The sequence below is a fragment of the Lathamus discolor genome, chromosome 4 (assembly GCF_037157495.1).
Source record: "Lathamus discolor isolate bLatDis1 chromosome 4, bLatDis1.hap1, whole genome shotgun sequence".
In the NCBI taxonomy this organism is placed as follows: Eukaryota; Metazoa; Chordata; class Aves; order Psittaciformes; family Psittacidae; genus Lathamus; species Lathamus discolor.
Genome location: NC_088887.1, coordinates 8,318,009 through 8,340,794, shown reverse-complemented (window position 1 = coordinate 8,340,794; position 22,786 = coordinate 8,318,009). Strand labels below are relative to the sequence as shown.

The following is a 22,786-nucleotide window of genomic DNA, read 5'->3' as shown; positions in this document are numbered from 1 at the left end:
CGGCTTCTCATTTGCTTTCTCCAAAGTGGTCCCTAGTGCTGCCACTGTCATCATTGTGGTGTGTGTGGGCTTCCTGGCACTCATGGTGATCCTTGGCATCCTGCGCATCCACTCCCTGCACCGGCGGGGAGCAGGGCAAGAGGTCCCTGGGGCTGCTGAAGGGGGACACACAAGCAACAGCGGCAAGGAGAGTGACATGTTCTGGGACGACTCAGCCCTGACCATCATTGTCAACCCCATGGAGGTGAGGAGCAGCCACAGGGGCTGGGGCTGGGCCTGCAGTTGGTTTGCCAGATACTTCCCCTTACCCCATGTCTCACCTCTCCAGTCCTACCAGAGCTGCCAGGAGAGGGCAGGAGGCAGTGGCGAAGGCAGGGCTGGTGACGGCATGGATGATGAAGACGACAGCACCGACTCGGAGACACCAGACTCACCGGACAGCAACAATGTGGGTGACCGACACATCATGGGCAGAAGCGACGGCTCTCGCCGCTACTAGGAGCTTTAAACCACCAGTCCAATGGATCCCCCCAACATATGGCTGGAAGGAGGTGTCTTACTTTTAACTTCTTCCTTCCCGCACCGTGTACACATGCACTCCCTCCCTCATTTGTCATTTCTGCCTCCCATCGTCCCCCCCACTTCTGCCATTCCTATTGTGGACATTCCCCACATTACTGACCCCCCAGCTGGCTCTCTAGAACCATGTATTAGGGCACTTGCACATGACTGTGGCACAAACTATGCTGAGGAAGGTGGGGCTTGGAAAGGACACCAAGATGGAAGGAGCCAGCCATAGGGTTCAGAGGGGGGTCTCTCACAACCCCTCCCCAGATATTATATATATATATATTGTATATTTTTTCAATGTTGTCGTTTGAGGTTTATTCTCGTTTCATGCAAAAAACCAAACCAAACCCAACCAACCAACCACAAACCCAACACTGCAGCTTGTGTCGCTTTGTAAAGTTGTCAATACTACTGAAGTAAATGAATGAACGGAAGAAGGATGAGGAAACAAAGTGGATTTTAAAAATAAATGGATTTCAAATAAAATGTTCAGGACTTCTGCAGTTTTTCACTACAAGCAGGGAAAGAAACAGGCAGTGGAGCCTCAAATGTAAGACTGGAGATTGTCCAGAGCATTTATTTACTGAAATGATTGCCTTTCTCAGGGAAGGGTTACCTTTTTGACTGTATGTGTTGGAACAAGAAACACACATCATCCCTGACCCTCAGAGTCAAAATACTCCTTGTAAACACAATGTAGCCTTCCCCAGAACATGGGGCTAGGACCCGGCAGAGGAACAGAAGGCAGCCCAGCCTGGCACAGGCACGTGTTAACACACGCAGCAAACTGAATTCTTGATTACAGAAAAGAAAAAGGCTCTCTCCATACACTTAGTGCATCATGAACAGAAACAGGCCAAATCCTCAGCTTCATCCAGGGGTTTTTTTCCACCCAATCCGCTTTCTTTCTACATTAAAGAGTATTTTTCATACCAGGGCTCCGACCTGTAGCAGAACAGAGCCAGCACTTCCAAGGGAAGGTGTACGCTCTCTTTTGGGAATGGAGGGGATGGGACACAACAGATACTGGCAAAACATGGCTATGAGCCCACTAGCATGAGTTGTGAGGGTAGTGCTTTCTAGCAGGTTGTGCTTCTTCCCTTGATCTACTTGGTCTGATTATTCAGACTCTGCAAGACAAAAAGAGGCTGTCAGTTACCTGACACATCTCGGGGCAGTGGCTGCAACATGTGAAGGACCCAAAAGATAATTCTGCAGTAGGACATTTGCTGGCAACCGAGGTTGAGAAATCCTCCTTAGGGGCAGGAAGGTAGCACAGGAGGTGAAAGAGCCCCCGTGAGGGTATGAAAAGTCTCAGCTCAAGATCTCAACCTGCTGCAGTTCTCAGATGTCTGTGCTCTAGCCTGTCATGTCTGACTGTGCCCACTGGGTCCAAAAGAAGTGAACATGCTGAGGCTAAACTACTCTTATGCTTTCCCTTTTGCATCCTTCCCAGTAAGTGTTGTGCCCTTGTTTCATACAGGGAGCTTACAGCAGGCACTGTCAAACCAGGATGTCAAACCTGAAACACTGGAGTAATTCAAGTCTCCAGAAAGAAGAAAGGCTACACTGTACACATCAGAGCCAAACACTGCACAAGAAAAGGCTTTTGTCCTGAGAATGCTATGCCCAACCCAGTTCTGATATGTGATGAAAAGCACCTCTCAAGACCACCGAAAAAGACCAAGTCTCAGAACCATCAGGTGCCTACAGCACCCTCAACCAGCTGCTACACTGTGCTTACAAGGTGGAAGAGGCCAAATGTACGATGAGTTCATAGGTAGCCATCATGATAGCTGTGTTTGGGATCTGACGGACCAAGTGAGCCAGGAGCCCTCGGTATAGAGCCAAAGGTCCCTCTTCATGGACCACAAGCTGCAGAGTCTGTATGAAGGAACGGTATCGTGACCCTTCTTCTCGCAACCGTGTTCGAATGACCTCTGGAGAGACAAAAAAAGGGAAGTGATATTAGCAGATTGATCCTATGGGCATGGCATCTCCCACAGAGGGGAAGAGAAGCCAGGGGAGTGGACCCACTCACCATGTGGATATGCAATGCATGAAGCACATGTTTTGGAGACAGCAGCAGCTCCCATTAGTCCAAAGAAATCATGGCTTTTTGGTGAAAGTGTGAGTGGTGGGGAAAGGGAATGATGGCTGTTTCTCAGCTGTTGCTTCAGTGCTTCATAGATGACAAAGTGGATAATGGTCTCTGACACTCCAACATAGGACGCAGTGATACCACGGTAAAATCCACGAAGGCCTTCAGTGCGGTACACATGCATGGCACACTGGAGAGCGTTGCTGGCCATCTCCCCCTTCACCCTGTAAAGATGAGGGAGGGTTAGAACAGCATACTGCTCCACTGACCTCAAATGCTGTTGTGAACACAACTGTATGACTCCTCCCCTCCCCAGCACACCTTGAAGACCTATATCCTCACGGCAAGTTACAGAACCCTATGCAACTCTCCCCCCAAAAACCAGTCCTGATTTGACATGGAGCGGCTCTGCATTGCTAGCCTGTCTCACCTGGCTTCCAGCTGCATCCTGGTCTTCACTAACCAGATAGGATTGGTGAGTGTGGCAGAAGTAATGCCTGCAGAACAGAAGAGGGGAAAAGCCATGAGCACCAGGATCACGCTGACAGTTTGTGAGGAGGTGCTGCACTACCATCTCTCTGAATTCTGCTCGGCAAGTTGCAGGCATTTGCAACTTCAGAACGACCTTGAGCTGCCATGGGAGAAGAAACATTCTGGGGAGACTGTTCTTTTCTCTGCCTCCCTCATTCCAGCCTTTGTCTGTTGGCAATTAGCTCCTCTCCCTCAAACATAACCCTGCTACAGGTCCTGGTGTTACAAAGAGGCAGGAAACAGCTGACTAAACTTGCAAGAGTCAAAGATTTTGTTAGAGAAGTAGGATATATCAAGAGAAATAATATGAGTGGTCTAAATTACAGACTGCAAATTACAGACTGCCTTCTCCCTCTCACAGCTGAATGGAGCTCTTTTCCTCATAGCAGCTGAAGGGGTAAAGAGCAGCTCCATGACTTGAAGAGATGAGCCTAAGAAGAACAAAGATTGAGAAAGCATTTTGGTTAGCCAAGGAACTCACTGCTCCAGGTGTGGAGGGAGAAAACTTCACAAGAGAGAGCAGGACTCATGGGAGCAGCAGTAAGGAAGGAATGAAACCTGTTTACACTTACAGACAGAAGGACCCCTTGACTCTGCTTTGAGACAGAAGAGGCTTACCTGCACAAGCTGCTGACAGCATGTGTACTTTCTTGGACTCTGGTACAAGCACAGCATTGAGCTTCTCCTTAACATGAGAATAGGCAGCAAAATATATAGCCCTGGTTGAAAACAAATGCAGAAGAGGTTACAGCTCACTTATGAGAAGCAGAGACAGCATTGCTTTGTGGGGTCTCACTCCAACTCTTCTTACTCCCAGCAAAGGTTTGTCTAATGTGACATCAGATACCGTTTATACTAGAATACTACCACAGAAATCATCTTATCTTAAAACTATGATTGGAAGGTCTGTGTGAAGCGGTCCTGTGACCCAATGAGCACAAGGCCCAGACTGCTTCCTGAATGTGGAGCAATAGATGTCATGGAGGTCCTCTAAAACGTGTGCAGCATGAGCTATCCTCAGGGAGCAGTACTCACCGGGAAGGAGCAACCCCAACAAGGTTGGGACCCAGACCTCGGAACAGGGATCGCACACCTTCCTTCTCAATAATGGCCCTACAGAAGGAAATGAGTAGAGACATCAGCAAAATAACTAAGCTATGGGCTCTCCTGTTCCTCTTCCTTCTTTGTTCTTCAGTTCTTCTTGTAGCATCCTCACCTCCTGTGTTATCCTTTTCCTGCTCTACTCTCATTTTCCCTCCACCTGCTTTCTCTCTCCCTTAGTCATTTCTCCCTGTTCTTACTGACACCATTACTCTGGGTCTGATCAAACCATTCGCTGAGAAATTTCTGTCCCAACAGCTGCCCTGCAGACGCAAAGCACTGATCAACTGTGAGGAGTAGATGTATCTGGGCTCTGACCAAACTTCTTTCTGTACTTGCAATTTCCAGAGCCTCAGCTGAAAATCCATCTCCCCCTCTTGATCGTGCTCCCTCTCCCCTCACCCAATGGCTAAACCTTCACCTCCCCGGTGCTAACATGCACACTGTCCCATCCTACTCACCTCAGCAGCTTCAGCACTCCAGGAGATGGTGAGGTGGGGTTCATCAGCCTCACACTCATCCCTGGCAGCTGTATCTCTGAGAGGCACAGAGGCCGCAGTACCAGTTGGGATGACTGTAGTCGTGTCTTCACCACTTCCAAGGGACAGGTCAGGATGGCTCCAGCTGTGCCACCACATCTAGGGCATACAAAGACATAATAGCAAATGTAAGAATGATCCCTGTGCAGTAACAGGGCAATGTTTTTGACCCTGCTCGTCCAGAACCTTCAGCTCTAGGAGAGGAGAGCTGACCTCTCCCCCAGCCTGATCTCCTGCTCTGACATTGATTAACGTCGTAATGGCTCAGATGGGGACATCTCCTGGCAGCCTCACCTGAAACCTCACGCAGGATTTGAGATAAACAGTCCCAAGTCCATAGGGACTCAGCAGTCCCTCACTCAAAGCTGCTGATCTTTGTATTCAGACTTCCCCAGAGCAAATATTTCTGCTGCCCAAACTCACAGCAATGCCTTCTGCTGAGATCACCAGGCACTGTGCCTCCCATCTCTCCACAGCCGCACTGCCTCGGAGAGTGGCAGCTGCACAGTACTCTCCCACCCCACAGCCTGCCTGTGTTTTCAATCCACAGCCCATTCAGCCCTACATGTGCAAGGCCCTGTAAACAAGATGTGTATTTGCTGCTAACAGCCAGGCTTGCCCCAGCCTGACTTGCTCAAGGAAAGATGACCCTGACCTTCAGCGACCTTCTGCAGACAGAAGCTATTTTTGAAACTCAGGAACCACTACCATCAGTATAGTCACACCTCAGTAATGCTGAAAGGATGTATATCCCCTTTTCCCCTTCTACCAGCCAGGGACAAGTCAGAACTGATACATTTGGTTCTCTGCTTCTGCCCCTTCTAATCCTCTGACTGACAACTATTCTTCTAGAGGATGCTCAGTACCTGAAATACTGTTTTGAGATTAATTTGCATGGAACAGCCATGCAGAAGGTGTTGACAGACAGATAGGGTTGGAAAGGACCTTAAGATCATCCAATTACAACCCCCTGTCATGGGCAGGGACACCTCGCACTAAACCACGTCACTCAAGGCTTTGTTCAATTTGGCCTCGAACACCGCCAGGGATGGAGCATTCACAACTTCCCTGGGCAACCCATTCCAGTGCCTCACCACCCTCACAGTAAAGAACTTCTTCCTTATATCCAATCTAAACTCCCCCTTTTTAACAGTCACTAATGAAGAGTCCCTCCCCAGCATCCTTATAGGTGCCCTTCAGATACTGGAAGGCTGCTATGATGACTGTGTATATTCAAAATAGCAGACTGAGGAGACTTCAGACCTACAGATTTCAATGTTTAAGAAATTTAAGCATTCCCCAGGTACTGGGGAAATACACTAAAGAGTTCTAATGTCCACCAGGACAGAAGAAGAAGTGCATTTGTAATAGTCTGCTCTGCTAAGGTTATACGGTTGTATGCCCTGGGATTATTGCCAGAAGAGAATTACAGAATCAGACCACTATAGACTTAAAAGACACTTTGCATTCATTCGTGTTGAGGGGTAGGAGGGGGTATGTTGTTGTGTTTGAGTCTTTTTAGGGAACTTGCCAAACAAAAGCTGAATTCAAAAAAAGCAACTGCAAAGATATTATATACTTCAGTTTTGCAAAACTGTGGTATCTCACAAGCACACACTGAGGGCCTTAACACTCTGGTTGCAGCATAGATGCTAAATGGATTAAAATCTTTCCCTGCCCTGAAACCAGATGTCAGTGAAGAATCAAACAGCAGGAGTCCAGCAAGGGTCTAGGAAAATCACTTCCAGCCTAGACGTAACCATTTTCAACTTCTCCACCAACAGGCAGGGGATAACATTTTACTCATGATAAAATCCATAGGTGACGAAGGCTGTCACAGTACTGAGCAAAGCTGCAATGACAAAATAATGGCAAATCATGAAAAACCACTGAATGGAACTGAGCAGTCACCAAGGGACCTCCTGCTGGGCTTAAACAGGCCTGCTTCATAACGCCAAACCCCTGAAGTCATTGCTCTAGAAGCAGGAACAAAAGCGATTCTTGCAAAATATGATGAAGAGCAGTGTCTGACAACCGGTATAACATGTACTCCCAGCACAAAGCAGTGGCAAAAAGAGCTAAATGAAGAAGGTAGGTCATTGTACCTTAGAAAACAGTACTTACCGCTAGATTTTGCTTGCACATTTTTAGAAGGAAAACTGGGAAGTTTGATGTGGAAGAAAAAAAAGAGGATTCGTTGAAATACAAAAACCACCATTAGCATTTCTTTCAATTATCTGAGAAGGGTTTGAGAACATGCACAGGAGCCACAGGGTTTATTGGTAACTCCCACTTCAGCCCTCACTCAGGCTAGCCAAAAACTGAGACGGACTGAAGATCTTCATTTAAGGATAGCAATGCCAAGTCAGACAAATCTATAGTTAAACTGGATTTTGCCTAGGATACAGGTGAATAAAGATCACCTATGGAAGAGTAGAAGAAATCTCCCAGCTTCCCACAATTTTCACCTTAGGGATTTCCTCAGCCAGGAAAGTTGCATTGCATTTAATAGCATTCAGCACATTCTTTTTCATTAATCTTCTTAAAATGCTTTCTGGACAATAAAAAGCTTTTACCCCTTTAATATTCCATGGCCAGGAGCCCCACAGTTTAACTGCACACTGTGTTGAGAGCTGTGTTCTTCCATTAGTTTTGAACAAACCTTTTGTAAGTTTCATTTGATGATCCCCAGTTCTCACACTAGAATATAAAGCGAACAACTGTTCTTTCATCAGTGAAATCTGTTTCATTAGGTAGCACAGTAATATTAACTATATACTGCAGCAATAACCTGAGCTTCTTATTAGTCTTATTCCTATCTTGTGTTTTTGTTAGTTGTAATTCAAGAATTACTGCTTAACGGGTGAGGACAGGATACAGACTTACAAAGCTCCCACTAGCAATGCTCCTGTCATTGGCCATACTCTAGAAACCGAACTCTCTTTGTTAATTCAGGAACCAATGTGGAAATAAGGATGAGGAAAAGCTGAACTAGAAAGGTAAGAAATATGACAAACCCCCCAACATTATGAAAGGCTACAATGCAGTGACGATGTAGTTCAAAGGATTAATTAATAAAAGAGAATAACATATACAAAGTAACTCTGGGAACAGATAGGGCAAGCACATATAAGTAAAGATTGACATAGCGTGACAATTACATTAGTGCAGAAACCTGGAAATTTACTCATTAAGAGCAATTAAAGGAGGTGCTTTATTGCACATGCTATACCACAAAGCTTACTGTCACACAGAATCCAACAGGATGGTGGAATCTGGAAAGGGATCAGGTGGCTGTCTAGGCAAGGGCGCTCTGCAGTTACTCAGCAAAGTGTAGAGGACCTCAGCATCTTCTGCTTCAGGACATCATAAACATAAAGCTCATTGTTTTAAGGATTAAGCGTTTCTCAAAGAGAGGAAGGGTGAAACGCCGCACAAGGGACATGCTCAAGGGCACGCTGCGAACTCAGAGGCCTCACGCTTCCAACGCCTGACTCCAAAATCAGAAGCACTATTTAAAGCCAAAGAAGACAAGCAGGAATCTCAGCCACGCGGTGGTGGGGGGCTGGTGCCCTCCTAAAGACAAGGATGCTCCACCATTCGCTTCCCTCAAGAGACCCTGCGGTGCCTCACATTCCCCCCTTCGGCACCCAGCTTCCCCTCGCTGCCTCAGCTCCGGTGAGCTTAGGCTGGGTGAAAGGCCAGGCGAAGGCCCCCCTGAATCACAGGCAGGCTCCCCTTCTCCCCACCCTGCAGAGCCATGCATTCACCCGGCGCGGAGGAATCGGAGCCACACCGATGCGGCTGCATTCGAGCGTGGCACGGTGAGGCCCGCGGGCACAGGCACCGTCAGCACGGGGCAAGGATGGGGGCTCAGGGGTCCCTCTCTCCTCTCCCCCGGCTCTTTGCTCCGGCGTGAAGTGCGGCCGCGACCCGAGGCCCGCCCGCGGGGGGTGGTGGTGCGGGCCGCCCCAGGCCTGGCTCCCGAGGCTGCTGCTGCAGAGAGACCCCGGCCTGGCGGCAGGCGGGCGCGGAGGACGGGCCCGGCGCAACCCGGGACAGAGGACGCCATGGCCGCGGGGCCCGAGCCGCCCCATGGGGAGGAGGGCCTCCATCCGGCCGCGTATCGCGGGCAGAGGCCGCCGCGTCCACTCACCCTCCCGCGATGAGGTGCAGCAGGGTGCCGTGCTGCAGCATGGCCGGGCGCTCTGCAGGGACACCCGCGCCGCCCCGCGCGGTGGCGGCTGGCACGCAGCGGGGCCGGGGCCGGGCCCGGCAGAGGCGGGGCGCCGGGACGCGGGAGCGGAGCGAGGGGAAGTGGCCGTGCGGAGCTGGTGCTCCTGAGCTCCGGGGCTAGGCCGTGCCGTAGGGGTGAACCCAGGCCTCCCTCCTCCCCTCTCCGGGCTTTTGTGCTCGCGGTTCCCTCCGGGCAGACTTTAGGGCGCACGCAGGCAGAGCCCAGTCGTTCCTGACTCGCATTCGCACTCAGTGGGACCACAGATGCTTCCTCTGATCCTTGGTTCTGTATGACAACAGGCCAGTGTGTTCCAGACAAAGAAACACTCAAGAGCAAATTATACCCGCGATTTTAAAGGTCAGAGAATCAGTATGTCAAAGGTGGGGAATATTCAGGATGAAGAGATCCTCTGCTGCTTTTGCAAATGCAAAGTTTCACGTGGTGTCAGAGCTCACAGAATATCATCTTCCTCGGGGAAAAAAAAACCCAGACTGCACATCAACATCATGCTGTTGCCAACCAGGCACACATCAAACCGGCTTGTATGGCTAGAAGGATAGCCAGGAGGCCATATGAAATAAGCTGTCAGATCAAATGTGCTATTGTGAGTGTCACAACATGGGCTGACACAGAACTGAGCATCCAGTTTGGGTACACGCTGCTACAAAACAGGCAGATATGGGGGAGTGAGCCCACTGAGGAGAATAACCTCCCTGGGCCATCCACGCAGGAGGATTGAAAAGGCCTGTAGTATGCGGTCTAGTGAGGAAGGAATTGAGGGAAACATGGCAACTTCAAATAAGTACAAGGATACTTCAAACAGGAAATGAATGATTGCCTTACCTATGGTGGAGGGGAAAAGAACAATCAGCCCATCACTAGTGCCTGTCACTACATGGACAGTGAGGGGAAGACCTGTAAAAGGACTGGCCTTCTGAAATGGAAAATGGGCCAAAGACGCCAGGAAGTTGCAAGTATTTCTCACTTGTCTTCACTGGGATGGTGGTTAAATAGCACCAACAACAAGTGCATGAAAAGTCATTCTAGATTTGTAAGTGCTTAGGCAAAGTCAATGCTTTCAGACCAGTTAGGCTTGATTCATCCCATGACGGTTGGCGAATTGGCTGAAGCCACATCAGGTGCGCTGGCAGTTACCTTTTTGATGGAAACGTTCAGAAGACTGCAAAAGGCCAAATATGTTGGCTAACAAAAAGATCTGAGGAACTACTGGCCAGACAGTATTACTTCTACAGCTTATCTGAGGCCATCGCATACTTTTCAGCTAAACGCGGGTGCTTTTAACCTGCTACCGGCAGCTGCAAGCATCGTTGTGATCCCAGAGTATATGACAAAAGAGCAGTCCATCAGCCAGATCAGGTATTAGGAGAACCTCCTGTTCTCTCCGTGCCTTAACGACATTGCTTGAGCCAGAGCCCTGTAGCCGCCTGTAGGGTGGGCTGTCAGTGCGAAATCCGCTTAACCCGTGTCAGCAGCTCAACAGGACACCAACACCGTGACAGAACTGCTGCTCTACATCTGCTGAGCGTATCCGTTGACTCCGTGACATGGCCTTAACGATATACCACAACGTTACACACACTTGTGCAGTGTATGCGCACGCCATGTACACACCGCTTTGCTCCAGCTGTGGGCAGCAGGGACTGCAGAGCCTGCGCTAGTGTGCCCTCCTCTCCGCCACCAGTGCTGGGAACTGGCCCGGGACCTGGCCCAGGAGCTGCAGAAGGACGGGCCGTCGCCGAGCAGCCACCTTGGGGACGGCGCCCGGCGAGGCTCCACACTTCGCCCCCGGCCGCAGCTCCAGCTGTACCGTCACGCCGCAGGACCATGTAATAACCATCAGCTCTCTAACCCCTGGCAAGCCGTGGGCGTCTGGCCCTTTAAGACACTCTGGTGCGGTGCTCGCGGGGTGCCTGGCCCTTTAAGAGCTGGCCCCGCCCCGCCCCGTGAGCCCCGCGAGTGCTGGGTGCCTCAGGTACGGCGTCGGGCGGGGGGACCTCATCGGGCCGCACCTTGCTCTCCCCTCCGCCGGCGCGGGGCGGGCAGCGCCGGGCCTCGGGCCCGGGAGGCCGGCGGCGGGGGCGGGTGGGGTTTGTTGTTGGGGGGGGGGGCGGCGCGGCCTTGCCGTCCTGGCGAGCGGGTGTCCTCTGCCGGGCCGGCCCGGCGGCGGGCGGCGGTTGCGGTAGGGCGGAGGGAGCTGGGGAGGGCTCCCCTCTGCAGCCGGTGGTGGGAGGCTCTTGGCGGCTACGGCAGCTGTGCCCACCCGGGCTGCGCTCGGCCCGCTGAGCCCGCGGGTTCCCTGGTGCCGTGGCGGTATGCGCCTCAGCCCGGCTCCTGCCCGGGCGGGCTCTGGCCCGAGCTCGGCGCCTCCCGGCCCGCGCAGGTGGGGCTTGCGGCCGGGCTGCCTCCACAGGCTCCTGGACCCGCGGGGGGGCGGGCAGGTGGCCGCCGGTTCGGGGTCCGGGGCAGGCGGCGAGCGCCCCCGGCAGCCTGTCCCTGCGCCTGGCGTTCACCCGCTGTCTGTGCCGCCCCGGGGCTAGGTGCAGGCACAGTGGGGTTCGGCACCGACCCTCCCTTCCTCCGTGCCTGGCGCCATGGCCATGAGGGAGCTGGTGGAACCGGAGTGTGGGGGCTCCAACCCCCTCATGAAGCTGGCCGGCCACTTCACCCAGGACAAAGCCTTGCGGCAGGAAGGACTTCAGGGCCCGCTGGCCTGGCCCCCTGGTGCTCCCGGAGCTGCTGCAGCCGTGAGTGTTGCCTTTTACTTTGCTTGCTGAGCTGGGGCTGGGTGTGGGGCCTGCCTGTGTGTGGGTCAGCCCGCAGGCCCTGGCAAGAACAGGGCTGTGGTGTGAGCAGTACCGGGATTTTTGGTGCACATGGGTGCAGTGTTGCTTTTTTTCTAGGTAAACAGGCCATGGAGTCACACGATTTGTCCTGTAGGGTTGTGGGGTGAGGGGCTGTTCGTGGGACTTGTCTATGTGTGCTCAGAGCATGTTGATGGCTGTGGTGAGGTGTGTGGCTTACAGGCCCCGACATGGAAGGTGGTGGGAGAGGGTTTGGACAGTGTCACTCAAGATATTCCAGCTCCTTTAGCTTCCACATAACCATGCAGCTAATGCAAGAAAATGCTGATAGCCTAATGCTGAGGAAGATATAAACTGATCGGGTTAGAAGGTGTGTGTGGAAAGGGTATGAGGGCAAAGCCATTGGGATAATTGCCTGCTATTCCCTGTAGGCACCCAAACCTCTGGGAGTGGCCACTGAAGATGAGGTAAGAACAGACTGAGCCATCTCCTTACTGCTTTTCTCATCAGTACTGTTTGTTATTTTTCCCCTTACCTGATATTAATCTTTCCTTCTGACAAGCCCATTCCTTTTTCTCATGCTCTATATTCTGCCTGTTTGTTTTCTGTTTGTAATCTGTCTCTGGCTTTGGCAGCTGGTTGGAGAGTTCCTGCAGGAGCAGAATGCCCCTTTACTGTCCCGTGCACCCCAGACCTTTAAGATGGATGACCTGTTGGCTGAGATGCAAGAGATTGAGCAGTCAAGCTTCCGACAGGCCCCTCAGCGAGGTGAGAGGAGCTAGAGTAGGTGAAGAGCTGGAGAAGATCTTGGTGTTATCGTTAAGCTACTAGCAGGGTGGTACCCATCTAATCAGCACTTGTGAGATTGTATCAAGATTTCCAGATTTGGGCTTCCTAGTATGCTAATGTACTGAAGCAAGGCCAGTGGAGATAGTGTTCAGGGATTAGAAAACATAGTGTAAGTGGAAAGCCTGATGAAGTTTGGTTTGTTCAGCCTAGGAAAGAGGGGTCCTCTTAGGGCAGGGGAGTTGGGGTGTCTAACTGCTGTCTTCAACAGCTGCAGCCAGAATCTTTGCAGTGTTACACAGCGGAAGGACAAGGGGCAATGGGCATAGCTTGTGGAAGGGGGACCTGACTAGCTGTAAGAAAGCATTTCTTCCCTTGGAGGGTGGTTCAGTACTGGAGCAGGTGCCTAGGAGGCTGGGTAATTGCTAGCCTTGGACAAATGTAGAAGTTAACTGATGAATGCCCTGAGCAACCTAATCCTTGCCTTTAGTGTTAACCTACTGTGAGAACACAAGCAACCTCCAGAGATTGCTTCCAAGTAGAATCTTTCTGTGATTTTATTCTTAACAAAGAGAAGGGGCAAGATGAGAGATGATGAGGGAACACTTAAATGATGCCTTTGAGTGCCCCAGTCTTCACTTCTTTTTTTTCTTCTTGTAGCTCCAGGTGTGGCAGCTCTGGCACTGTCTGAAAACTGGACCCAGGAATTCTTGGCTGCAGCAGATAGTACTGGTGATGTCTCTTCAGATTATAATGAGGCTGACTGGTCACAGGAATTCATTGCTGAAGTGACAGGTAAAGGCTCCTGTTTGGAATTACTGTTAAGTTGTTGCTCATTCACGTGCTAGCATATAGTGGAGAATTACTGGATGTGAAATTGGAGTAATGTGTCGGACCCAGCAGTCAGTGTTTACTATAGCAGCTTTGATGGGGGGGGGTGGGAGGGAGGGGAAACCCACCTGATTTGTGATAGCTTAGCCAAGTTGTGAACAGTGTGGTGCAGAGGCTTTTATTCAGGTGTAAGGGTCTTTTATTTTTAGCTTCGGTTACTTGGAGAACTTAGGAAAAGCAGACTATTCAAAATGCTTCTGTAAAAATTGTGAGGATTCAGCTGATGGAAATTCTGCAGATGGTCTGGTTCCACTTCTTGCTTTACATATTCTCTAATTCCCTCTCTTAAGGCTGAATTTGCCTTTGTTACAAAGGTAAATATTGCTTAGTGTGCTTTGGCCAAATACTTTGTATCAGTTTCATGGAAGTAGAGGGATTTTGCACCTTGGAAATGTGCAAAATTAGTATTTCTGTCCTAAAGGTTAAGCTTCCTGTTTCAAGCAAGCCAGCAGTTTATCCAGAAAAGCCATCCTGCATTGTATATAGAGATGAGGCTGTTACAGGGTCCTGTTACCATCCACAAGCTAATCTGGAAGTTACGAATAGGATTTAAATAGATGCTATTCTCTTTTCCAGGAGTGGCCACTGTAGAGGGCCATGTATGCCAATTCTTTGACCTTTGCTCTTTATACTTCTGGGAATAGAAATCAGCATTTGCAAAGGTCTTAGAGCAAGTTCTGAGGAACACCTAGTGCTTTGTAGGCTGTGCTTTGTAAGACACTTGTAATCCATTGCTGATTTTCTTGACCTACACAGTATCCCACATGAAGCAGACAAATGGTTTGTGAAACTTAAGTAGAAAATCATAAGGTTGTTGGCACCGTGGTGGCATCTGTATTAACATATAGTCTGAACCTCAGGCTTGATTTCGATTTAGCGCAGAATAAAAAAAGTTAGAAGAAACAAGCAAAAACTTTATTTGAAGAGTTGTTCTCTGCACATTAGCTAACTGTGTGAAGAGGAGAGCGCAAAATCTGAAGTGTGTCTGAGTGATGGTCTGCCTATGTTGCTCTTCTCCCCATTCTTCCTGATGTCGTGTATAGATCCGCTCTCTGTGTCTCCTGCTAAGTGGGCAGAAGAATACCTAGAGCAGTCAGAGGAGAAACTGTGGCTTGGGGAGTCGGAAGACCAGTCTTTGGCAGATAAATGGTGAGTCTGCCTTCTCAAGACTAGTTATTGTTGCTGGGTACTTGGGTGGGTGAAGATAGGTGGTAGAAATCTGCTGTGAATGCTTTTGAGTCATTTAACCTGGATTGAAGTTCTCAGGCCTTTGGTTTCAGAGGAAGGAGGAAACAGTGCTTGGAGATGGAAGTTTCTAAGAGATCCTAGCTGTTCTGTTTTCTAGTTCCAGGAAGATACTGTGCTTATGTAGGATAACTTAATCTCATACCTAATGCAAAGCTTCTTAAACTGATTTTGGAAACTCCTAATCAAGCAGAATTTTCCACAACAAATGCTTTTGATTTGGAGATCCCAAGTACTAGACTCTTCTAGTTTTAAACTTTCATCACTTTATTTTCCCTATCTGACAAACCACATCCAGCCTTTCCTCTGCACATGTCTAGATTCGACCTTCCAGACATTGTTTTCATGTGGTTTTGATGTGGTAGACTAAACAGCAGTCAACTCTACTACTGTATAGGTACCTACTACTACTTCTCTGTATAGGTACCTGTTAACTGCAGTCAAGTTTTTAAATTAAAGAAGCAAAACACAAGCAAACAACTTGAGCATTGAGATTTTGCATACTGGGATTCTCCTTCCTCCTGGCTCTTGCCTTTTCTGATACTTTTCTGCAAATATGGACATTTGACTTATTGCTGCCAGTTCCAAAGACTTCACCAAGACTGAATGTAGTAGTAACACCTGGAACTAGTCCTATCTTGCTGTAAGCCAGACAGTGTATTGAGTTGTGTACTTGCTATGAGGCTTCTGCAGAGTTGATGCTTTTCCAAGACACTGTTCTATGGACATGACCTACTTTCTTTGTTCCTAGATATGTGACCTTGGTTTTTGTAGAGCTAAAACTTGCAATGTCTGGTAGCATGTGAACTTGCCAAGGAATCCAGATTGTTGTGGAGATCTGTGTTGTCACTGCAGTTGTTTAATTCTGCTGCCGTTTATGTTGGCCACTTGCACAGTTAGCCTAGTAGCAATTTTGAGTTTTTACAGGCAGGTAAGTGTACTGAATCACTTTGGAGACTCTCTGAGCAGGGGTTGTATCTCTCAGTGCTGTTGTCTGGCCCATTGTGTAGACCACTGTTAGTGAAGGAGTTCACTGTTGCTTGGTGTCAGACTGTCTTTCTTACTGCCTCTGAACACAGGTATGAGGAATATCAACCTGAGGATGATCTTAAGAAAACTGTTAATGATTTCCTCTCTAAAGTGGATGATCCAAAACTCAAGAATTCTGAGGTAAGAAGTTCCCTGACCAGGGCTGACAGATACTTAGTGTGACTAGGGGTGTTGGAAATTGAGGAGGGGAAAGACAGTAAAGAAATAAAGCTTCCTGCTCTCCTGTGTTCCCATTTTTTCCCTGATTCCTAGAAGTTGAACCCTACAATCCACTTTAGATATTACCCATCTCTCCAACATGGCTGTGGTGAAGTCCTGTCCTCCCCGCCTTTTTGAGCTGTTTGTGCTCACTTTGCAGAGAGAAGTCCTCTTAGTGAAGGGGGGTGTGTGTGGGCAGAGGGTTTATTGGTAGAGCATCTGCCCAGCTCCACACTTGTTTCATTTCTCTGCCGCAGTTCCTAAAGTTTGTCCGCCAGATCGGAGATGGGAGGGTATCGATCGAAGCTAATCAGGTGACCCACAGAGACCAAGATCAGGCAGAGCAATGGGCAACTGAGTTTATACAGCAGCAGGTAGGAGCCCCAGCTCTGCGTGCTCTGAAGGAGGAAAGCTCTTTGCCACAGTGCACAGTCTGGGAGCAAGTCCAACTCTTAGCAATGCTCTACTAATGATTAGGCTGTGGGAGGCAAGGGGAGGGGCTGTTGGGCTCTTTTTAGTAGAGTCTAGTCAGAAGCTGGGAAGGTATTTGGGTGGTGTGAGTTTTCTCATCTCCTATAGCACCTGGGAGGAAGGGAATATTCATATGAACTCTCTACTTTACAGGCCATCAGTTCTTGCTGATGGGGAGGAAAGGTCTCCATAGACCTTCCTGCTGTTTTGGGATGTGCCTTGAGCTTGCCAGAGTCTAAAAAGAAAGGTGTGTTTCTGTTTTCAAACTTCCAGGGGACATCTGATGCCTGGGTGGATCAATTTGCGCGATCTGGGAACATGTCAACTCTTGATACGGAATTTGAGCAGGCAAAGACTGCTGTGGAGGTAATGCTGGTGGAGGAGGAGGGCTGGAGTACCAACTGGGAGCTGATGATAGGGTTACCTCTCTCCTTTGCATGCTGTGAGGTGGGCTGGAAACAGTTAAGAGGGTGTTCTCTGGTGTGTCTGTAGAGCTCAGTTTATGGTTGAGGTACTCTAGTCACATTCTGTTCTCCCCTCAGTCAGATGTGGACTTCTGGGACAAACTCCAGGCAGAATGGGAGGAGATGGCCAAGAGAGATGCAGAGGTTCACCCTTGGCTCTCTGATTATGAAGACATCAGCTCCTCATCATATGACAAGGTAATAAGGAACAGGGTCTCTAATCCCTAGCACTGTGATGGACTGCTTTGAGTTTGCTTTTGAGACTGACAGTATGTCTACCTTGCTTATGAGCTCCACAGATCCCCAAATGCTGCTAGGATTTCTTTTCCCGCTGATCCTTGGCTCTAATTTACACCCTCATTTTGGATCAGCTAGGTACTGAATAAATACTGATTTCACTTGTGCTTGTCTGCAGATGCAGTTCTTGCCCAACATAAAATACCAGCTAATGCTGGGATTTTTTGCAGTGAGTGCAATCGTTGCCAGCCACCACCCGCTCCCAAGCTGATAGGCCCCATACCAGATGTTTAGTCTCTGTTGCAACTTATTCCAAGTCTGGTTTTGGGTAAATCTTTCAGTACAGAGGAGGCAGAAAGAAGAGCCATTGTTCTCTGGTGTGCTACAAATTAGCAGAGAGGATGGGGTACTGGCTGCTTAGCAGCTTTGAGTGTTTCTGGTGCAGCAAGACTAGATTATGCTGTACTGCAGAGTGCTTTTCTCCTCTAAGCCTGTCTCCAAGCATTATACCCTGTCTGTTTTCCCTGCTAGGGATACCAGTTTGAGGAAGATAATCCCATGAGAGATCACCCAGATGCATTTGAAGAGGGGCGGAAGCGTTTGGAGGAAGGTGACCTCCCCAATGCTGTCTTGCTCTTTGAGGCTGCAGTGCAACAGAAGCCAGATCATATGGAGGTGAGTGAAAGCAGAGCTAACAGGCCTTGGCTAGGTGTTCTGCTACTTAGATCCTTTCCTTTTGAGGTATCAGGCTGTGTGTAGAATCACAGAATGGTTAGGGTTGGAAAGGACCTTAAGATCATCTAGTTCCAACCCCCCTGACACAGGCAGAAACGCCTCACCCTAGAAAACTTACTTCAGTGTTAAGAGCTGTGAAGGGGGTATGAAAGCATCACTCTTTGTGGCTCTGGTTTTGTAGCGGATGTATGTGAATCCCCAGGAGGGCTGTGAGAAGAAGGTTTATGACTAAGGTCAATTACAAAAGGTGCAAAGGCTCTGTCCCAGAGCTGTGTAAAATTTTAGGAGCACATGAGGCTGTGCATAGAGCCAAGACAGAGTTCTTATCTTTTGCTTCTTTGATAGTCTTTATTGGCATTGCAAGCTTGGAGATGCTTATGGCAGATAACTGCTTTCAAGACTAGCAGCTTGTTAGCCAGGACTCCTAGTCTGGGTCTTCCGTCTAATTGCCAGGAGAAGGTGCAACCCCAAAGGCTTGAGAGGTGGCTTGGGTGCCTTCACAGTTTTTATTTGAAGCTCTGGGCCAGAGAATGATTTTTATACTGAAGACAAATTTCCAGCTCCTAATTCGGTGAATGCTTACTTCCGTAAAGCACTTTGGCCTCTGCAGAATTGATTGGGAAATGGAGTGGCCTGCCTCAAGGACCCAGGAATGCTGAATTGTGTGTCTGAATCTTATACGTGTGTGTGTGTATGTTAACTCTATGTGTGTTAGCTCATATATACAGTTAGCTCTGTTAACTGTATATGGCTGGAAATACCTAATATGTTAATCCTGAGGCTCAGATGAGAGTGACCGCTTGAAACGGAGGTTCTTGGCTTCTGGACGTACGGGCATCTAACTTTCTAGGGTATTGGGAGTAGGTGAAAAGTAATCAGAGGTTTTGAATATCTACTTAAGCTTTAAAGGGGTCAAAAAGTATTGCTAATACCCCTTTAGAATGTGCATTCTCTTATGATAGAGTGGGCTGCAGGCTGAGCATAATGGAGAGGTAGTTGAAACCTTAGGGGAAGAAATCTTGGGACGATTCTGGCTGCAGTGAAAACATTTCTGAATTCTGTTGTGCCTGCAGAAAGTACAGAAGTTAGGACTTCACAAATACAGTACTGTGGTTAAATAGACAATTGAAATAGACAATTAAATTGAACAATTGCTCTGAAGGAAATGTCATGGTTGCTTTGGTCCAAATCATGACTTCACTTTGAAGCTCAGCTCTTCTTCAGGGAGAGCATTATGCAGTTATCACTCATCAGCTGAGACACTGGAATACCCTGCCTGGAGAAGTGGCAAATGCTCCATCCCTGGCAGTGTTCAGGTCTAGGTTGGACAAAGCCTTGGGTGATATGGTCTAGTGTGAGGTGTCCCTGCCCATGGCAGGGGTTTGGAACTGAATTATCTTAAGGTCATCTGAACCAAACTTATTCTATGATTCTATGAATCTATGATCTGAGACATTAGATTGCCTCTTGCTTGAGCAGTGTGTCTGGGTCCTCGTTAACAAACACATTTATTTCCTTGAGACAGTGGATACTGCATTTTGTGACTTCTGTTCAAAAAGTGAGTACTTCATGCTGACAAACCCGCCAACTGTCTGGCCTGTATTTGAGCAAGGGGTGATGATTATCTGTATAAAATGTACAGGTAATTTGGAGTTAGTGCCTTAATTAAATATTCCCTATTTAAGCTGCCTGGAGATGGAAGTGGCTTTCATGTACTGGTGTCACAATGATTGAAGAGTCAGTAAAATAACAGTGCTTCTACTTTTCAGGTCTGATGATCAACTCCCAAAGATTGCCACTTTCTAATGCACAAGTATATACAGCTGCCTACCCTGAAGGTCTCATTTATTAGCACTGCTGCTTTGCCATTTTGTTCTTAGGAAATAAGAGATCTGCTTTTCCCTGCTTCCTCTGCAGTTTGGCCACAGAAATTAAGTGTATGTTCTGTGACTTTAAAGTTTAAAACTGCCAACAGTTGCTTTATGATAGATATTCACTTCCTTTTTTTTTTTCCCCTTTTTTCACTATAACAATGCCAGTTTTATTAGCCTTGAGAACCCATGTGCCATAAAGTCTATTTCTGTTTTTCTTCTGAGAGAAACTTGCATCTGCAGCTAATGTGTGTACTTGTGTATATTTGGTCTCGCTCTAAAAGCATGTGGGATAATATGGTGGATTTAAATCTTTGTATTTGTGGTTTGTCAGCTGACCTTGTTCTCTGGATGTGAAGAAGTCTGACTCTGTACATCTCTATCTTCTCCAGGCCTGGCAGTATCTGGGAACCACCCAAGCAGAGAATGAGCAGGAGCTTTTGGCAATCAGTGCCCTCAGACGGTGAGTGTTGCAAAAGAGCTTCTGAGCATGGCTCTTTGTCTAGTGCCACAAGGACCATATGGCTAGCATGGTGTGTGCTCTGTCTGGTGTTACCTCCTGTGTCTGGATGTCTCCCAGACAGATTTAATACTGTATTCACTTTTCTTTGACCTGCAGGTGCTTGGAACTGCAGCCTGGGAACCTCACAGCACTTATGGCTTTAGCAGTCAGCTTTACCAATGAGTCCTTGCAGAAGCAGGCATGTGAGACCCTACGGGACTGGCTACGCCATAAACCAGACTATGCCCACCTGCTGGAGAAGGAACCGGAGGAGAGTGTCTTGGGGACAAACCTGGGGCCTTCCAGGCGTGTCTTAGGTTCCCTGCTGTCTGAGTGAGTTAGGGTTGCAAATTGAGAGGCTTCTTGAAGGGCTGGGACTGTTTCAGGCTGGTGCAGAGGAAGCAACCCAAGGCCAACTCTCTCCACAGTACACCAATATCCTTGTTTTGTGCTTTTCCAGCTCGCTGTTCATGGAGGTGAAGGAGCTGTTCTTAGCAGCTGTGCGCAGCAACCCCTCAACTGTGGACCCTGATGTTCAGTGTGGCCTGGGTGTCCTTTTCAACCTTAGTGGTGAATACGAGAAGGCAGTGGATTGCTTCAGTGCCGCACTCAGCGTGCGCCCCAATGTAAGAAAGGGTGGAGTGTGGACACTGGTGGTACCTGGAGGTTTATGGGTGAAGGTTTGGGTGGAGCTGCTGCTTGTGTGAGAGGTACATTTTGGAATGGAGGAGTAAGACACATGGGCAAGGGAGGGTTGGTGTGGCAGTTAAAAATATCCAGCTTCTCAGCCCTTTCTCTCTGCCCCCTTCTCCAGGACCATCTTCTATGGAACAAGCTGGGTGCCACCCTGGCCAATGGGAATCGGAGTGAGGAAGCTGTGGCTGCATATCGTCGGGCACTGGAGCTCCAGCCAGGATACATCCGCTCTCGCTACAACTTGGGTATCAGTTGCATCAACTTAGGTGCCCACCGGTGAGCATAGGATAGGCAGATCTGCTGTGACCCTTAAGTGTGCTTGTGTTCATGGGAGAGACTGTGATAGGTTACAAGGCAGTACCAGACTGCTTGCAGCCTTCCCTTGGCACAGGAGAGTAGAGCGGGTGTGTAACTCTGCCCTGAGAACAAAGCATCATACAGATGCAGTTGGAGGAGGAACCATCTGGACTTCAGTCAGTGTTGAGAGGGAAAGGGGGATTTATGGTGCTGGAGCAGGGCAGGATTTGGTGAAGAGGAGGAGACTTGTTTTGGAGGGCAAGTAGTTGAGAAGCAAATGGGGGAGGGAGTGTGAGATGTACCATCTTCTCCAGTAAGCATGTGTATGTTCTCATGTTGACAGCGAGGCTGTGGAGCACTTCTTAGAGGCTTTGCACATGCAGCAGAAGAGCCGAGGTCCGCGGGGGCAGCAAGGCGCAATGTCTGACAACATCTGGAGCACACTCCGCATGGCCCTTTCCATGCTGGGGCAAAGTGACCTGTATGGGGCAGCTGATGCCCGTGATCTTCCCATGCTGCTTCAGGCATTTGGCCTCCAGCAGTGACTCTGGGACAGGCTCCCCTGCAACTGCAGGGTTGGCCCAGCCCAGCAGTGACCTTCCTTAGAGAGAAAACGTTTACTAGGGTTCACACATCTCCTTGCTCTGGTGGGGCAGATCACTGATAACTGTTTTTGAAAGAACATCTTGCTGAAGCGTGCAACTTCCCCTACCTGTCTGTTGTGGCCTGTGCATCTCTGAGTGGTTCATGTTATCACCTCCATGACTGACTGACACTGCTGGTAGGTAGATGATCAAAATGGGGAAGATTGTGGCATCCAGCCCTTTTTCCAGACTGCATTTGCAGTAATGCCCAGCTTGGCTATGAGACCTTACAATAGCCATTCTGCAGAGTACCTGCTGGATATGTCTCGAGTGCAGGTTGCTTTGGTGGGGTGGGATTGCCAGTTGATGAAAGGGTGCAAATTTCTGGGTTTTGAGCATGATTCCCTGTCTTATGTGCTTGCATGTGTATATATATGGGTTGCTAGGGAAGACCGTGGGCAGCGGTGCCCTTTTCTGGGTGCTGGTAACTTCATGGTACAGCCAGATGATAGTTTCTCGATGCCTTCATTGAACCTTTTTAAGAGCGGAGTATTGTATTTATGCTGCAGACTCAGGTGGTAAGAGGAAGTCCCAGAGTTCAGACCTGGAGGAATGTGATAGGAATAGAAGTCTAAAATATAATCTCTCTGCCCAAAATATGGTGGTGAAAGGGTTTAGTCTTAATTTTCACTTTATCATGTCATTGTTTTCCTTTGTGCAGAAGTTCCCCATCTTGTGTGTAACTGAATCTTGTTAATTATAAATATCTGTATATGATTCTATTGGGGAAAAAATGTTTTTTAATTGTAAAGTATTTTGTATAATAAAGGGGGGAGAATTAAAATTGCCTAAATGACG

The 22,786-nt window shown here is 48.7% G+C and overlaps 3 protein-coding genes across 6 annotated transcripts in view; 2 read left to right on the top strand and 1 right to left on the bottom strand.

Moving 5' to 3' along the window:
- Positions 1 to 1,056, top strand: part of CLSTN3 (calsyntenin 3) — a 31,197-nt gene extending 30,141 nt beyond the window's left edge. For both annotated transcript variants that reach the window (XM_065676207.1, XM_065676206.1), the window contains exons 17-18: positions 27 to 244; positions 329 to 1,056. In XM_065676207.1, coding sequence (XP_065532279.1) covers positions 27 to 244; positions 329 to 499 — 389 coding nt within the window. In that variant the 3' untranslated portion in view covers positions 500 to 1,056. The remainder of the gene's footprint in view (positions 1 to 26; positions 245 to 328) is intronic.
- A 63-nt stretch (positions 1,057 to 1,119) lies between these two features.
- LOC136013014 (solute carrier family 25 member 36-like) lies at positions 1,120 to 9,143 on the bottom strand. Its single transcript, XM_065676214.1, has 7 exons — positions 8,999 to 9,143; positions 4,765 to 4,941; positions 4,238 to 4,315; positions 3,821 to 3,921; positions 3,102 to 3,168; positions 2,612 to 2,895; positions 1,120 to 2,510 (listed from the first exon to the last, which is right to left on the bottom strand). The coding sequence occupies exons 1-7, from the start codon at positions 9,037 to 9,039 to the stop codon at positions 2,311 to 2,313; spliced, it is 948 nt and encodes a 315-aa protein (XP_065532286.1). The 5' UTR covers positions 9,040 to 9,143; the 3' UTR covers positions 1,120 to 2,310.
- Positions 9,144 to 10,977: 1,834 nt separating this feature from the next.
- PEX5 (peroxisomal biogenesis factor 5) lies at positions 10,978 to 22,781 on the top strand. 3 transcript variants are annotated; one of them, XM_065676200.1, is made up of 16 exons: positions 10,978 to 11,072; positions 11,638 to 11,844; positions 12,333 to 12,368; positions 12,537 to 12,669; positions 13,348 to 13,482; positions 14,622 to 14,727; positions 15,903 to 15,993; positions 16,329 to 16,445; positions 16,816 to 16,908; positions 17,085 to 17,204; positions 17,775 to 17,918; positions 20,242 to 20,312; positions 20,469 to 20,684; positions 20,812 to 20,977; positions 21,166 to 21,323; positions 21,688 to 22,781. In XM_065676200.1, the coding sequence occupies exons 2-16, from the start codon at positions 11,692 to 11,694 to the stop codon at positions 21,887 to 21,889; spliced, it is 1,941 nt and encodes a 646-aa protein (XP_065532272.1). In that variant the 5' UTR covers positions 10,978 to 11,072; positions 11,638 to 11,691; the 3' UTR covers positions 21,890 to 22,781. The 3 variants fall into 3 exon arrangements, with proteins under 3 accessions (XP_065532272.1, XP_065532274.1, XP_065532273.1); XM_065676202.1 differs by having other exon boundaries at positions 21,166 to 21,292; positions 21,688 to 21,796; XM_065676201.1 differs by lacking the exon at positions 16,329 to 16,445.
- The last annotated feature ends 5 nt before the right edge of the window (positions 22,782 to 22,786 follow it).